The sequence below is a fragment of the Poecilia latipinna genome, unplaced genomic scaffold (genome assembly GCF_001443285.1).
Source record: "Poecilia latipinna isolate Pla-1442-1.1 unplaced genomic scaffold, P_latipinna-1.0 Scaffold2523, whole genome shotgun sequence".
In the NCBI taxonomy this organism is placed as follows: domain Eukaryota; kingdom Metazoa; phylum Chordata; class Actinopteri; order Cyprinodontiformes; family Poeciliidae; genus Poecilia; species Poecilia latipinna.
In genome coordinates this window covers 54,253-70,837 of record NW_015115139.1, presented here as the reverse complement: position 1 = coordinate 70,837, position 16,585 = coordinate 54,253, and the positions used below count along the sequence as shown (strand labels likewise).

The window sequence follows — 16,585 nt, the reverse complement described above, 5'->3', positions numbered from 1 at the left end:
AATAATAATAATAATAATAATAATAATAATAATTTTAGTACTTATTATTATGTGTCAGAAGAGGGCTTCGGAAATTAAATAAAATAAAAAATAAAAAATTGCACCAAAAGGGCACATGGGGGCAAAGAGCAAAAGGGGCAGGTGCTCAAGCCTCTTTAACCTCCCCGCCCTCTGCACGTGCCTGACAACATCAGTGCTAATCTGCTCGTCATCCGCCGCTCTGTTGTGACAACTAGAAGCGGTACTGACGTCACGCGTCGAGACGTTCTCCATACGTTGCTAGCTGGCTAAAGATTTCTGTGAAACGTAGAACAAGAGCGACGCCAAGTGTAATAAGCTAAATTTTGTCACACCCTCATCATGTCTTTGTCAAAGCCAAAGCCTGAAGTTCATGTATTGGAGAAATAATTAAATGTTGATGACGTTTGAGGATATTTTTAAAATGTTTTTTGTGGAATCCTTTATGCATCCCAGCCTCACCCAGACTCCCCCCTGGGTAAATTGAGTTTGAGACCCCTGGATTAAAGTCAATAAAGAAGTTTTCCACATATGATGGGATTTTGTATAGAGTTAGCATCAGAGCTCATTTATGGCCTTTTACCTCAATTGCCAGGAATTTACAAGTTAAAATGACCTAAATCAATTTTCTTAAAGTTTTTATGAATCCTGATATATTGTAGCAACCCCTCCTCAGATTTTATGTTTTCTATTCGCACTTAAAAAATGTAATTAGGAGGGGCTGATTCAATTAGTACAGATTATTGAATTGGTGCAGATTATTGATATCCAACCATGTTTCTGTCAGGAACACAGCATCAATATTCTGCTCAGTGATGAAGTCAGTAACTAATACTCCTCTTGCTGATAGTGATCTTAAGTTTAGCAGAACCAGTTTAGTGACTTGGTGGCAGAGAGTTTATGAATTTAAGGTTAGATTTTAGACTGATGCATTCAGTTTTTCTGTTTTTTTTGTAGATTGTCTTTTAGTGATCTGCTCAGATGGGGTCCTGTTCATACTGCTGGAGGGTCAGACTCATTCTGGAGGAAGACGGTTGTTAAGCGAATGTCTGGAACCCATCTCAGGCCGCTGAGGCACATAATGATGATCACTCTGCAATCAGAATCAGCTGGATTTGACAACTTTTCACGTAAAACCAATGAATTTAACTTTGGTTTGTCTCAGTAAAGACATAAAATATAAAAGGATAGAAAAGGTGAATAATAATTTCAGTTCTTACTACAGAGCCTAAATAACGTTTAGGTCTGGGCTTTAACTAGGCCATTCCAACATAAAGAAGCTTTGATCAGAACCATCCATGATAGCTCTGCCTCTAAGAGAAGATCAAATAAACACGATCAGCAGGATCCTGTCAACACATCCTAAATCAATCTGTCTTTGCTTTTTGTAACCCAACATGTAAATGTTGTTTCTTCCAGCGCTGTCCGATGGAGTCAGACTGGTAGCAGGAAGTAATTGTTGGAGTGGCAGACTGGAGAAGAAGGGTCAGAGATACTGGAAACCAGTGGATTATTGGAACTGGAACTTTACATCAGCATCTGGAGTTTGTAGACAGCTCCACTGTGGATCTATGGTGTCGTCATATAGAGATGAGGACTACAATGTAGAGATTATCTGTTCAGGTGATTTCATATCCTGGTCATTGTTTTAATGTTCTGCTTCCAACTCTACTCCACTTCCAGCTCAGTCTGGGCTTCTTCCCCTTCACCTGGATTTCCTCTGGTAGAATTTCTACTGGACCAATCAGCGAACAGAAGGAGAAGTTTGAACAATGACCTTGATTTTCTGTGTTATTTGAGAATCATAGTCTGCCTGTAGTTTTAGCAATGGCAGCGGAGGAAGTTCAGTCCATGTTGGCCACACTTCCAAATACTGAATTAACATTAACAGCCGCCTCATTTGGCTCGGCTCTTCTTTCTTTTGAGGTGGACAAATTGTTGTAAGGTAATATCTGCTGGTTATATTGTCTTCATTCTAAATGCTAGTTAGCTAGCTAAATGCTAGCTGCATGAGAACCAGACCGTCTCTCCCTCATCCTTGGTATAAAACTCATGTTGTCTCTGCCTGAAAGAGTTTTCAATCGAAAATGTTTCACTATTTATTGTCTTATATGCTCTTTGTATTGTGCACAATATGCGAATGAACCTGGTTGAGTGATTTCATCTAACAGTGCTTGGTAATAGATTTTCTCAATAACACGTTTGCAGCCCAGGAAACTTCCGGTAAACTTCTTAGTGTGGATCTGGTGCATTGCATGTCTCGGACAAACGTTAGCAACTGGGTAAAATTTCAAACTTCAACACAGTCCAAACTCTCCGGATGAATCCAAGAGTAGTGCAGAGTGGCTGGTCTTTACCAGATTAGTGATTTAATGAACTTTGATTAGATTAAAGGGGAACCAGTGGAGCAGATTCAGGGTTACGAAAACCTCAGTGTCATTGAGAAGAAGCTGACAGCCAAGAGGCTGATCAAAGATTGCACTTCCTCCACAAATTAAAGATTAAAGATAAAAAGACGATGATAGTTTTCTATTATTCTGTGATTAAATCTGTCCTCACTTTTGCTTTTATCAACTGGTTCAGCAGCCAATCAGTAGAAGACAAGAAAAGGGTGAAATATACAATATAATACATACATATATAATACAAAAAAATGGCACACACACACACACACACACACACACCTAAAGAGAATTTAGAGAGATCAATTGACCTGACAGTCATGTTTTGGACTGTGGGAGGAAGCTGGAGAGAACCCACACAAGCACAGAGAGGATATGCAAACTCCTGGGTTTGAATCTCCAGGCCGGGATTCAGACTGATGTCAAAAGTAAAGTCTATTGCACAGCTAAACATATGCTGAAACAGGGAGACAAGTTTAATTGCTGTTTTATTAACTTATTATTTTTTCACTCAAAAGCAGAAGAAGAAATCCCTCTTGAATCTTTTTCATCATAAATAAAAATGTGTGTTTTTTTTAAACTAATAATCAAGAGTACACAGTTAAAATACTACTTCATTTAATGCTTCATTATTTTGATATCAGAGGAGCCAGGCTTTAGTATCTGAAGAGAGACAATGAGCTTAATAGATTTTCTGAACCAAGGATAGAAGAAGGCATATATGACAGGGTTCAAGCAGGAGTTGAAATGTGCCAGCCAAATCTCAAAGGCTGCGGATGAAGCGTTCACCGCGGTGTCCGTGCCTTCCAGGGCTGGGAAAAAGTACGGACAGAAACAAATCAGAAACACAACTACGACAATACCGAGCGTTCTGGCCGCTTTCATCTCATTTCTCCTCACACCCACAAGGCCAGGTTTGGCTGCTGCAGCTGTAATTTGGGAACGCAGCATTCGAGCCTGGGACAAAGCAACGACAAACACTTTGGAATACAGACATATGATGACAGTGATGGGCATGATGAAGGTGAAAATCATGTCAATTGTCCCTGCAACGTTACTAATGACAACCACACACTCTCCGAAGCAGGAGACGGACGCTCCAGGTTTTACCAAATGATCGTGTAGAAGAAGAAGCCTGTAAAAAACTGAGCAGATCCAGCACAGACTCACACAGACCTGCGCTGTGCTCTTAGTGACCTTGGTGGGGTAAAGCAGGGGGTCGCAGATAGCTACGTACCGGTCAAGTGCAATGAGAACCATATTCGCAACAGAAGCAGAGGTAATGATGTAGTCTATAATGTAATAGAGAGTGCACAGGATGTCCCCAAGAAACCAGCAGGCTTCTATGTAGATGATTTCAACCGGCATCAGCAGGAGGCCCACCAGGAGGTCAGACACCGCCAGAGAGAGGAGGAGGAGGTTGGTGGGGGTGTGGAGCTGCCTGTGGAGAGAGGAGAACTTCAGGATACATCCATCCACCCAGCAAGGACTCACACCCAGTATGCTTGAAAAAAAAAAGAGATTAATAGCGACAGCAAAACTTATTGTTAGACCATGAAACACAACATTACTGAATCAGTTTCTTATACAAACAAATAATTTTAGATCAGTGTAAGTGCCTGAAATGGGAAATGGAAATGATGACCAGAAGGTTAAGGGCCACAGTGATGAGGGAGATGGAAGAAAGCAGAACATAAATCAGCATCACTGAGGAACGAGAGTGTGTTGGCTTCCTGCAGGAGGAGTTTAGCTGTGGAACACACAGCTCTGTTCCCTCCAGGGTTTCCATCACTAGACAGGAAAGCTGCTAACCTCTGCAAGCCTCAGACTCCAGCTCTTATAACCCTGGAACTTAAAACCCCTCCTTCTGGATTGCCTGGGAAACATGTTTTTTCTGTGTGTTATACACAATTCGTTAGTACTAGCATGAGCTTTTTACAATCCTGTGCAAATATATTAAAGGGCCAGTATTATGTAAAATCGACTTTAAGATTTGCATTAGGTTATGATGTTACTTTCTCATCAAAAACATACCTGGAGTTTCACCTCAATGCTTTTAAAGCTACACATGATGCTTTGAAAAGTTTTGAAAAGTCTGGAAGTAGCTTATTTTGAAGGTTGAAGGGCATTTTTCTTCCTTCATGCTTGGTGTGGGGTGCTTCCACAGAGTGGTGGTAAAATGTGCAAAAGGAGCATTTCCATCAGCTACTGACATGAAGTGTGGACTGGAACGTGGCATTAAATAATATGTATATATTCTATTTCCTGCAGAATAGATTAGTGTGAAGCCTGAGGCTCACAGTTTGGAGACACCAATGTGAGACACAGATGTTTCCATTAAATAAGAAGTGCAATTAAAATTACACATTAATAAGTTTATTCACGATTTGTGCCAGTGGCAACATCCAGTAGTTGATCATGTGACCCGTGTGATGCAAAAAAAATAAATAAAAAAAAGTTTCCTTTGCAGTTTGCCAAATAAATCAATTTTGATAAGGCCAAAAAAAACCGTACCCCTGTCCCAAAACGTTAGGTCAAAAATCAAGAATTTTTTTTCAAAATTGCAGAATTTCTATTAATCAAATTTAATCTTGAAATGTCATATTGTGCATTTATGTGGTCAATGGAAACACAGCTATTGTACCAGCTGCTGCATTGATCAGTCAGACTTAAGCGAGGCTGCCATGCCATTCCATACCACTATGATTTTTATCTGAATATGAATATTTCTGCACTCATTATTTAATGCCGTTACCTCTACGTGGCATAAAAAGAGCTGAAAATTGAAGTTGAAAATGAGGTTAAACAAATTTAATAATTCGATCCGACTTGGTTTTGATGCATACGTTGACGTGTTTGTGACAATGACGACAACAGAGATTATATCGAAAACTTTTAATGATGTTTAGCTTTTTCCAGTGTAAAATAACTTCTTACTCATACCATGAAAACAAACACATTGTATCATTACCAGCTCCGCTGGGCTCTCAACACCTTCAGGTGTGAAGCTCATTAGTCGGGTGACTGACTGTGAACGTCTGTAGTGAGGGAAGTGTTCACACGTGTTTTCCTTAGTGTCAGCTGATGACATCGGCGAAGTTAGATGTGGGAACTGGAGGAGAAACAAAGCAATGAATTAAAAACATGATGCAACAATAACAAGTTTGTTTAGCTACTTTGCTTTCTGCCACAGCTTTAAACTTTCTGATACAGCTTGGAATACATGAGGACAGAACAGAACATTGTGGCAAAAGTTGGTGATAATCAGAATGATTTGGAGGAAAGTCCAAATATTTTTGCTCAAGTTTTGGTTTTTATTTTATTTTGAAACACTCCAATGGATGCCATCTCTGACCAGTGTGTTTCTTTCTTTCTTTCTTTCTCTTTCTTTCTTTCTTTCTTTCTTTCTTTCTTTCTTTCTTTAGCATTTCTTGTTGCTGAAATGCTAAACAAGCTTAAAGATGAGCTCTTATTAGAGTTCCTTAATCCTAACCTCTCTAACCGTAGATTATTGTTTAAAATTTATAGAAAACAACCTAAAGAGGGATTGATATCCTTTCATGTTGTGAAACTGGATTCGGATTTGTCAGTCAACTTTAACCAAAACCTTTGGTCTCAGAGACGTCTAGAACTTTACAAATGACTATAAACTTTGATCTACAACTAATACAAAACAATATCCTTCACAGAGTACACGATACAGGCCAACCTGTTCATCTGTTCAGAGGTTCTGGTGCCAGATATGTGAAGATGTATCGAAGTGTCTGAAATATAATATTTCCATCCTCTCCATGAGTTTACTTAGATGGCCAATGAGCCATGTGTGTGTGTGCGTGTGTGTGTGTGTAGCATGCAGACAAGGAATGTGCCTCAGCATTTCATTAATGAAACTGTTTCTTAGTTTCAAAGAAAGTTTCAGTCTTCACATCTTCTCCCTCAGAGGAAAGGCAGGGAAGATCTCTGAAAGAGGTCCTCTCCAATATCGCCTTCATGAGCAATGGGGGGGAAAGAGTTCCTGTTTGTCCTAGTCATGGTCTTGTAAGGTCCCCATGACATCAAAGTCTCCTTCTTGAAACTCCTCCTCTTCCTGCTGCTGGAACCATCCATCTATCCATCCACTTATCAGAGGTTTGGTCGGTGGGCAGCAGCCTAAGTTGGGAGCCTAAGTCTGGACCTAGCCTAAGCCTAGGTCCAGACTTCCTTCTCCCCAATTATTTGTTTCAGAGGGAATCCCAAGGCGTTCTCAGCCCAGCTGAAAGACATGACCTGGGTCTTCCTCTGGGTCTCTCATCCCAGAACACCTCACCAAGGGGCCATCCAGGAAGAAACCTGACCAGTCCGAGTCACCTCAACTGGCTCTTCTCAACCAGGAGAAGCAGTGCCTCTCTGAGCCCCTCCAGCTAGAACCAATGTGGGCTGATTCCTTTACAGACCTGGATCAATGGTTACACCAGCTTCCTGTACTCATGGCTTGACAAGTTGAAGTTTTTTTGTCTGGCAATATTACATTGTCAGTAACGTCTGGCTTGTCTATGCAAACATTGGTGTTAGGTTTCATCGTTAAATCTTAATTTAATGCTGGTCTTAAGATGATGACGAATGACGATCGTTTTGCATTCGTTGTTTCTAACTGTGTAAAATAAAACAATGCAGTTTGGAGAACCTGTCTATCACCAAAGATGGAGGTGTTCAATAAACCCCTCATGTCCTTAGCAACATAACAACAAAGGCGGGGCCTCAGCTTCCAGAGTGCAGTGTCTTAAAGGAAGTCTCAGTTGCTCTTCTTTTAATTTGCAGACGATGGATGCATCTGAATTCTGCTTTCCAGAAGCATTCAACTCTTCCTGTAAAAAGAAAGTGTCTCTTCACTCAGTAAACACTTTGATTTACTTTGGATTGTCCTTCATGTCTCTGGTTACTACTGCTCTTAACCTTTTAGTCATCATCTCTATTTCACATTTCAGGTAGTTCTGGCTGTGGGTCATCAGGCTGCTTTCTGTAATGGGCAGTATTGTAAAAACATTGTAACAATAATAATAATAATAATGAATTTGTTGATGTTCCTCTTCCAGGAAGCTCCATACCCCCACCAACTTCTTACTGCTCTCCCTGGCCGTCTCCGATTTTCTTGTGGGCCTTTTCATGTTTTTTCAGATCATGGTTATAAACGGCTGCTGGGTTCTTGGTGACGTCCTGTGTGTTCTCTACTATGTATTCAGTGGAGTTTTAACCTCTGCATCAGTAGGCACCATGGTGCTCATTTCGCTTGACCGTTATTTGGCCATCTGTGATCCTCTGCGCTATTCTACCAAGGTTACCACAAAAAGAGTTCAAATTTGTGTTTCTCTGTGCTGGATCTGTTCTGTGGTCTACATCCTGGTTCTGTTAAGGGATAACTTTCAACAGCCAGGAAAATTTAATTCATGCTCTGGAGAGTGTGTGGTTGAAATTGGCTTCGTTGAAAATGTCGCAGATCTTATTTTGACCTTTATTATTTCCATTACTGTTTTAGTTGTGCTATATGTAAGAGTGTTTGTGGTCGCTCTGTCTCAGGTTCAGGCCATGCGCTCTCATATTGTTGCTGTTAAACAAAAACATCCCAGTAAGACAAATGTGAAGAAATCTGAGCTAAAGGCAGCTGGTATTCTCGGGGTTGTTGTAGTCGCATTTGTTTTCTGTATCTGCCCATATTACTGTGTCACACTAATTGGTAAAAGTTCACTACTGAACACTTCTACCATGACCTTTCTTCTATGTCTGTTTTATTTTAACTCCTGTCTGAACCCTCTGATTTATGCCTTCTTTTATCCCTGGTTTAGAAAAGCTATGAGAATTATATTTACACTTGAAGTGCTAAGGTCTGGCTCTTCTGGTGCCAACATACTTTGATAACATGAGGAGCAGCCTGACTGAGTTATTCTTGGTCACCATATGCAATTTTGCACACAATTAAGTAAATGACAAACATATAACAGATTAGTGTGAATGATTTATCATAAACCTTCTCCTTTTTTTTTTTTTTTTTTTTTTTTACAAATGAACTTAAAACTCCACACAGTGAATCTGTGTTAATGGTAAATAAGTAGAAAGTATTCTTACTGCATTTTAGAAGAACATCATTCATTATAAGGTAATTTATAGCATTTTATAGATGTAGATAAGTTCAAAGAGGCAATGAAGCCAACAGCTGCAGGATGTTCTGCTTATCTCCACCCGTGTGTGTGTGTGTGTGTGTGTGTGTGTGTGTGTGTGTGTGTGTGTGTGTGTGTGTGTGTGTGCACGCTGTCCATTCTTGTCTGTCTCTGTCTCCCAACATCTACTATTGAATATTCATACACAGAAACATTGCATACATAAGTATAGGCACGCACACATTTGTGTTTACAAAATGCTCCTTTAAGTTTGGGTTGAGATGTTCATCAGCCATGCTTGTATTGACCTGTAATTATTTTTGAATTTTCCAGTGACAAAAACTACATTTATACTTTAGCATTTCTTAATAAAGAAATGAATAATTGATGGAGTGGTCTAAGTTTATCATGACTCTACAAAGGGAACATTTGTACTTTCTGGTTTTAATGTAAAATCTGAGACTCTGGGGGGTTGTGATCAAGTGAGATCCTATATTTTTTATTTTTGGAGATTTGAAATCATTAACACATTGTCTCATAGTAGAGAAAACAAAACAAGTTTTCTCACCATGGAAGATTAAAGATGTGTCGGCTTTATGTAACTTTTATTAAAAATATGTGGATTTTTTTTACATATTTGTTAAAACTGTGACCATGTCGTGACAGTATAATATGAGACAAATAATCTGTGAAAAGAAGAATCTCGTCCACTTCCTGCATTAGCTAGAAAGAGGAAATGCATCGCTCCTGACCAAAAACAACCAATCAGAGCCAGAGGAAGGTTTTGGCGCTGTCAATCAACCTCATGTGCTTGCTGCTCAGTGTGTTTAAGGCAGAGAAACAACTTTTCTTCCTTGTAATTGGTGGCTATGCTAAGTAGCCTTAGCATTCATGACAGACTGTGCTAGTTACAGCATAGTACAGAGAAAGTAAGGAGAGGTGGGGCTGAACAGCGCCACATGCAGGATGATTGACATCACTAAGACCCTCCTCCTGGCTCTGATTGGTTGTTTCTGGTTAGCAGTAGGAGAAGACAAAAGAGCTCAATATTTTGACAAACTGTAATGACGTAGTGACATTTTAAACAAATGTATTTTAAAAAATGACAGCTCTTGTGGGGTGGCGAGGAGGGATTTTGATTGGCAACTTATTTTTATTTATTTTTGTGCGGGTGTGTTATGTTGATTTGTCCTGCTGCATTTGCCTCAACTGTGCTGATTGTGGTGAATGTAGACATTTTTGGGTAAAAACTCCAATAAAAATACATGGAAACTGAGTTTTAATTGGGGAAAGGAATCAGACAGTTACCTTCTTTAAATTATTTCAGCTAGGCATTCACTGCTGCTTTTATTTTTAGTTTTTGGCTCATATCATTTTCAGCTGATTTTTCAGTCATGCAGCAATCGGATCAAGTCTTAACCTAAAGGAGTTTAGTGCCTCCTGTAGCACACAGGGAGTAGCGAGAACCGATTAACACCTCATGACCAGCTCCTGGTCAGTAATCGTATGGTTGCACAAAAATGAAACCTGTTTGGTATTCTGGTCACACTGACGCAGAAACATGAGTCCAATTTACTCGTGGGGCTCTCACTCACAAGCCACTTAGTGTAATGCTTCTCAAGAATAATTAAATTGACTTATTGTAATTATGTGCAACAAGGAATATAATATATTGATATCTGAATATAAGAATTGATATCCTGAAAGCCACACAAAAATATATTTTTCCCAAGCATTTCTGTTTGAATATTTATTTTCAAGGTTCACTCATCTTTTTCACATTAGCATACTTCAATATGTTTGTGAACATAGTATGTAGTTAACAATCAACTTCACTTTGACTATAGTAAAGTTGAAGTTGTATTTTCTCTATGCAGAATGGCCAAGGAAGCTCGTTTGTTCTTGTTGAGCATTATCTCCTGGGGCAAACGAATCCACACTTCAGGTTTTTCTTCTTCTTTGTAGTTCCAGGTCAAAGGCCACTTGTCATGAACAGATGGACAGTTTTAGAATATGACTTATGAGCTTTGAAATATTGAACCATGTAGGTGAGCAGTTTGAGCCTGGACTGAAAACAACTGACAATATTGTGCAGTTTGTGGCAACTGTTAGTGTCACAAACACTGTTCCCAAAGAAACACTGTAAAAGTCTTTAAAATAAAAAAAATATATTGCAAGAGTAATACATCTAAATAATTATCGGCATGGTGTTTTCTTACTGGTAATTTCGGTCACATTAGATAGAAATCTACACGTTTTTACACTAGAATAACAAATGCTTGCACTAAATTTTCAGCCACATCAATATACACATGTTTTTTTTTTTTTATTATTACTGATGCTTTAGAGTCCAATACAGAAATATTATTGCTATAATTTTAAAGGGCCAGACACTATGTGCCTGTATTTTCCAGGCAAATGGTGTCATTTTATAGCACAATCAAGAAGCTATATATATATATATATATTTGATAATATTTACTGTCAGCTCAAAGTATATTGGCATCACAGGATCCAGGTTTCAGTATCTGAAGTGAAATAATATATTTTATGGAGTTCCTAAACCAGGGGTAGAAAAAGGCATAGATGAGAGGGTTTAGACAAGAGTTAAAATAAAACAAGCATATTACAAATGCAGAAGACAAAGTATTTAGTAGGGTGTCTTGTCCCACAAGTGTAACACAGAAATATGGACACAGACATATCAGAAACGCAACAACGACAACTCCGAGAATCTTGGCTGCTTTCATCTCTGAGTCCTTAACAATTATTTTCCTTGAGTGTTGATGTGTGACGGCTGCAATATGGGAGCGCATGGCCTGAACCTGAGCCGCAGCTACCAGGAACACTCGCACATACAGGACTATGATGACAGTAACGGGAATAATGAAGGTTACAAAAAGATCTGCGACTTGTTCAGTAAAGCCAACGTTTATCACACACTCTCCAAAGCAGGAATTAAACCTTCCAGGCTGTTTAAAATTCGTCCTTAGTGCTATGATGACATAACTGAGAGAACAGATCCAACACAATGAAATACACACACGGGCTCTTTTCAGAGTGACTTTTAGAGAATAGTGTAGAGGGTCACATATTGCCACATAGCGGTCAATTGATACGAGCACCATGTTTCCTACTGAGGCAGAGGTAACAACTACATCTAAAATATAGTATAAAACACACATTGTGTCATTTAGATACCAGCATCCATCTATGAGCATGAGCTGAAATAGAATTAGGAATCCCACAGAAAAGTCAGATACAGCCAGAGAGAGGAGGACCAGGTTGGTGGAGGTGTGAAGCTGCCTGAGGAGGAAGAAGATATCACTCATGCAGTTACTTCAAATAAAATGCAAGACTGAAACTTTAAATGTACTTCAGAATATAATGAAAACAGGTGGAAAATTGATCATGTGCATTGCTAAACAGTTTTGCTACATGCATGCCGTGAGGCCAAATTTGCTGCGCCTGTACTGCAGCCACCATGACAAACTAGTTTACCTGAAGTGAGAAATGGAGATGATGACCAGCAGGTTGAGAGACACAGTGATCACAGAAATAAAGCATAACATAAAGGAAACCAAAACTTTTTCAAATTGAGAACGGTTTAGTTTTCTGCAGGACAAGTTGGTAAATTGTGGAAAGCAAAGCTCATCTTCCTCCATCACGGAAGGAACTGTTCTTCTGTGTCATAAAGACTATTTATCTGTGGCAAGTCTTTCTTGTGTTTGATGCTATGTTGCTAGGCACATCAGGTCTCAAAGGTGTTCTGATTAAACCTGTGATGTAAACTACATTGCATCTGAACTTTAATTCAGTTTAATTCACTTTATCTATACATTTTCAATCCCAAACATATATTGTTGCAAGGCAATTTACAAAAAAGTCATCACCTAAACCAACTAGATGTTTGGGAATGCCCCCCCTACAATGTGAAAGATTTAGAGAAAACTTGAATTGAAGCATTAGTAAACATTTCCTCTTCTGTTAATCTTCATTTCAGTCTCAAGCTTAGAGTATGAAAAATCCTTTTTAGACTTTTTAGAGTTAGTGTTTAGTCAACACAGCGCAGCATGAAAGTCCATCATAAAAGTGGTATCGATTGGGAGAATCGATTTCTTTTACAAGTACAAGTACTTAACACTGGTACTGGCAAATACCAGCATCACTAACCGGAACACAGTGCACTAAATAATAAAATATTATTTAACAAAGTATTGAGCTCATTTGTTAAAAAGAATTTAAAATTCCCTGAATCATTCCAGCCCCATTTCCAACCCGACTGCGCTGCAGGTTTTCGATGAGTCAAGCTTGACCTGGTAATGAGCCAGTTATTTGATCGAGGTGCGTTGTGGCAGTCTGACAGTCTGGTGCATGGCGGCCCAATGGCACAACGACTGGGAAAAACACAGCGGGGATTCGAACCGGCAACCCAGAGTTCTGTCACTGTTGACCCCAACATACTGGAGATAAGGATCTGCAAACATGGAAAATTACAAAAATGCTGATACACAGAGTTCCTTTACATCAAAGCTAAAAATGTATACTGCTCAAAAAAAATAAAGGGAACATTTCACTTTAATTTTGTGTGTGGCTCCAAATCCAGGCCTCCATTGGTTAATACATTTGATTTCCATTGATGATTTTTGTGTGATTTTGTTGTCAGCACATTCAACTTTGTACAGAACAAAGTATTCAATGAGAATATTTCATTCATTCAGATCTAGGATGTGTTATTTGAGTGTTCCCTTTATTTTTTTGAGCAGTGTATTTGGTTTAAATTGATTTTATTAAAACAGCATCTGGTGGAGAACCAAAGACACTAACGGCAGTGCAATGTGATGAAACAGGGGCCCAAAATGTGAAGCTGGAGAATATCTGTGTTGGAATGAAACATCGTGATAAAACAAAGGAAGAAAAAAAAAGAAACATTGAATGTGTCAGTGTTGCTATGCTGGCATGGTTTTGGATCCAGGCTAGCAGATAAGGCACTGAGAAAAAAGATATTTCATTATGGAGTTAAATGTTCAACAAAAGCACAGAAGTTTGACTTTTCCATCCTTCAGTTATACCATTTCTGAGGGAATAACATAAATAATAAAGAGTAACGTGTAAAGTTGCTGGTTTTCTTGCCTCATTTTGAATGCAGCTGCATCCAGATCTGTGTGGTTGGACGAAAGCTACATCATTTCACTTTCCATTAATATATTATAATAGACATTATATGTTTGTTTATTAATAAGTTCACAAACAGTTTAGTCAAGTTTACCAGAACCAAAAACATTGTCCACAACCTCAGACATTAGTAATTAATAGAAATGTCAGTAAATCAGAAAGGCTTCAAGTAATTATACTTTTAAAAATATATATTTAAAAAAAAAAATTATGAGATGCTTTAATTCACATACATTAGGGAAGAGAAAAAAAAACACAAAGGAGGTGTGGCTTAAAGTGCCGGTTAAAACATGAGTATTTGAGCCGAAGCTCTCAGAGCTTCGCTGATGTTTCTTTTCTCGTGATGGAAGAAGAGGAACTCTGCTTTCCAAAACTTCTCAACTCTTCCTGCAAAAAGCTAAAACAGTCTCGCTCTGAAACTTTGCTCATTTCCCTTCTGTTGTGCTTCATTTCTCTCATCACTGTAGCCCTGAATCTGCTGGTTATCATTTCCATCTCTCATTTCAGGTGACATTTGACTTTACCAGCTTAAATGTAGAAAACTGTGAAAGGGAAAAGAAAAAACATTATTTATATTAAAACAACTAAGAGCATAATCAGTTCACATAGGAAAATCAAATATTGGGGACTGTGTGTAATATTAACGCTTTGGGGTTTGTTGTGGTTTTAGCTGATTTATTGTGGGATCAACAACTTTTACAACAATCTTGGCTAAAGTGACAGGTTTTCTCTACTTTTCCAGGCAGCTCCACAATCCCACCAACTTCATTCTCCTGTCTCTGGCTGCCTCAGACGTCTGTGTGGGGTTTCTTCTTTTGTTTCAGATGATGACCGCGGATGGCTGCTGGTATTTTGGTGACTTTGTGTGTATTCTTTATTATGTTTTGGACATAATTATCACCTCTATGTCCGTAGGAAACATGGTGCTCATATCAGTTGACCGCTATGTAGCTATTTGTGATCCTCTCCATTATCGCACCAAAATCACCCAGAAACGAGTCCAGGTGTGTGTTTCACTGTTCTGGATCAGTTGTCTGCTCTACGCCATCGTGTTGTTGAGGAATAATTTCAAGCCAGGCAGATTTAACTCCTGCTCAGGGGAGTGTGTGATTCTTTCTGGTTTACATGAACAGATTGTGGATCTTATTTTTATCCTAATCATCCCTGTTGCTGTCATCGTAGTTCTGTACGTGAGGGTGTTTGTGGTGGTTGTGGCTCAGGTTCAGGCCATGAGGTCTCCTGCTCCAGCTGCCACACAGCAGCGATCTGCCAGAGTCAGGATTCACAAATCAGAGATAAAAGCAGCTGTGACTCTAGGCGTCGTTGTGGTTGTGTTTCTGGTGTGCCTGTGCCCATATTACTGTGTTGTACTTACTAATCAAGATGCTATCCTCAATACTGTATCCACTGCCTTTGTCTTGAGTCTGTTTTATTTTAATTCCTGCCTTAACCCTCTGATTTATGCATTTTTCTATTCCTGGCTCAGAAAAGCTATTAGAGTTATTGTTACACTTCAGATCTTACAGTCTGGATCGTCTGATGCCAGCCTGCTGTGAAGACATACAAAGGAATGGCTAAATCATTTATGTGGAGCAATGAATGCTTCAAAACTGAAGTCAGACTCTGACCTGTGGCCGATATGTGTCTACATGTGTGTGTACGTGTGTGTCTGTCATTTCGTTGTTCTTGTTTGCCCAGTTGTTCTCCCGACTCCCTGCGGGAGAAACGTTGCTTCCATCTGCAGCAGCTGGAGGCGGCTGTAAAGGCAGTTTGGGTTGAAAGTCTGTTCCCAAGAGATCCTGGAGTCTACAGGTGTGTGAGGGACACGCTGACCAGAAATGTTCACAAGTCATTTCTTTTTTTTTTTGTCAAGTCTAGGTCCAAACCTGTACCTCTTTGTCCTGACCTAAATCACTGAGTTAACATTTCAAAATTTTCTTTCAATCTATCAATTTTAATAAATAATTTTGTTAGTCATTTAACATTTAATTTACCATCAAAAAAAAAAACTAAAACATGCTTTATGTTATTTTGAAAATTGACCAAGTGTAAGATTTACCTCATCACACCTGAGCTTTGTTTTTTATTTAGGATAATCTCTTTTTAAGTTCACATTTAAAGCGTAAATTACAACACGAAGGACGTGGCATGGTGGATGTAGCATTTGAAAGAACGTTAAACTTTTATAAATGTAAGAAACGAGAAGTGCTTTTATTTTTTAATATTTCCAGCTGGAATATCTTTGCAAGCTTAAGGGGGCAGTATTATGTAAAATCAACTTTTTCTTTTTGTTTTTTATCATGTTAAAATGTTATTCCCCCATTCTTACACACATATTTGAGAAATCCTTTAATCTCCCATGGTAACTATCCGGGGTGCAAAATGCTTTGCCTCCAGGTGAGCTGCCTTCCTGATGAAGCTCCTCCTTCGAGTTGCAGTCCCCAAACCAAGCTGCTGCCTCCTCCCTCATGACTGCCCCACTCAGCTCCTTCAGACTAGTGGCAGCAGCCATTAGTAAATACCTGGTGGAACTGTGCAGCGACGCTCTAAGCAATGTATGAAATGTTTGTACAAATTGGCTGCATGATGTGTGGTCAACTGTTTGAGGATGTGTCCTCCTTTTATTGTGATTAAAGTTCTGAACATGTTGCATGTTTGAACCATCTAGTATCGTTTTTTTGTGAATTTTAACAATATTTTAGAGTGCTTCTGCTGCGACACCATGTTGGATATTTTCTAAAGCTAAATACAGAGGTCAGCACGCAATTCCATCAAGTTACTGGAACCGATAAGCTGCCACTAAGCAAGCAGCTTAACGATTCCAAGGAATTGAACTAGTGGGAGCCGCTTCTCTACAAA

The 16,585-nt window shown here is 39.1% G+C and overlaps 4 protein-coding genes across 4 annotated transcripts; 2 read left to right on the top strand and 2 right to left on the bottom strand.

Annotated features, from left to right (window-relative positions):
- Positions 1–3,012: 3,012 nt before the first annotated feature.
- LOC106938165 (trace amine-associated receptor 13c-like) lies at positions 3,013–4,209 on the bottom strand. The gene is made up of 2 exons (XM_015020046.1): positions 4,040–4,209; positions 3,013–3,861 (listed from the first exon to the last, which is right to left on the bottom strand). The coding sequence occupies exons 1-2, from the start codon at positions 4,207–4,209 to the stop codon at positions 3,039–3,041; spliced, it is 993 nt and encodes a 330-aa protein (XP_014875532.1). The 3' UTR covers positions 3,013–3,038.
- Positions 4,210–7,217: 3,008 nt separating this feature from the next.
- LOC106938167 (trace amine-associated receptor 13c-like) lies at positions 7,218–8,576 on the top strand. The gene is made up of 2 exons (XM_015020048.1): positions 7,218–7,384; positions 7,493–8,576. The coding sequence occupies exons 1-2, from the start codon at positions 7,221–7,223 to the stop codon at positions 8,307–8,309; spliced, it is 981 nt and encodes a 326-aa protein (XP_014875534.1). The 5' UTR covers positions 7,218–7,220; the 3' UTR covers positions 8,310–8,576.
- Positions 8,577–11,040: 2,464 nt separating this feature from the next.
- LOC106938170 (trace amine-associated receptor 8a-like) lies at positions 11,041–12,216 on the bottom strand. Its single transcript, XM_015020050.1, has 2 exons — positions 12,053–12,216; positions 11,041–11,857 (listed from the first exon to the last, which is right to left on the bottom strand). The coding sequence occupies exons 1-2, from the start codon at positions 12,214–12,216 to the stop codon at positions 11,041–11,043; spliced, it is 981 nt and encodes a 326-aa protein (XP_014875536.1).
- A 1,853-nt stretch (positions 12,217–14,069) lies between these two features.
- Positions 14,070–15,282, top strand: LOC106938159 (trace amine-associated receptor 8a-like). The gene is made up of 2 exons (XM_015020039.1): positions 14,070–14,233; positions 14,469–15,282. Exons 1-2 carry the CDS (start codon positions 14,070–14,072, stop codon positions 15,280–15,282), a joined length of 978 nt encoding a protein of 325 aa, XP_014875525.1.
- Positions 15,283–16,585: the final 1,303 nt, after the last annotated feature.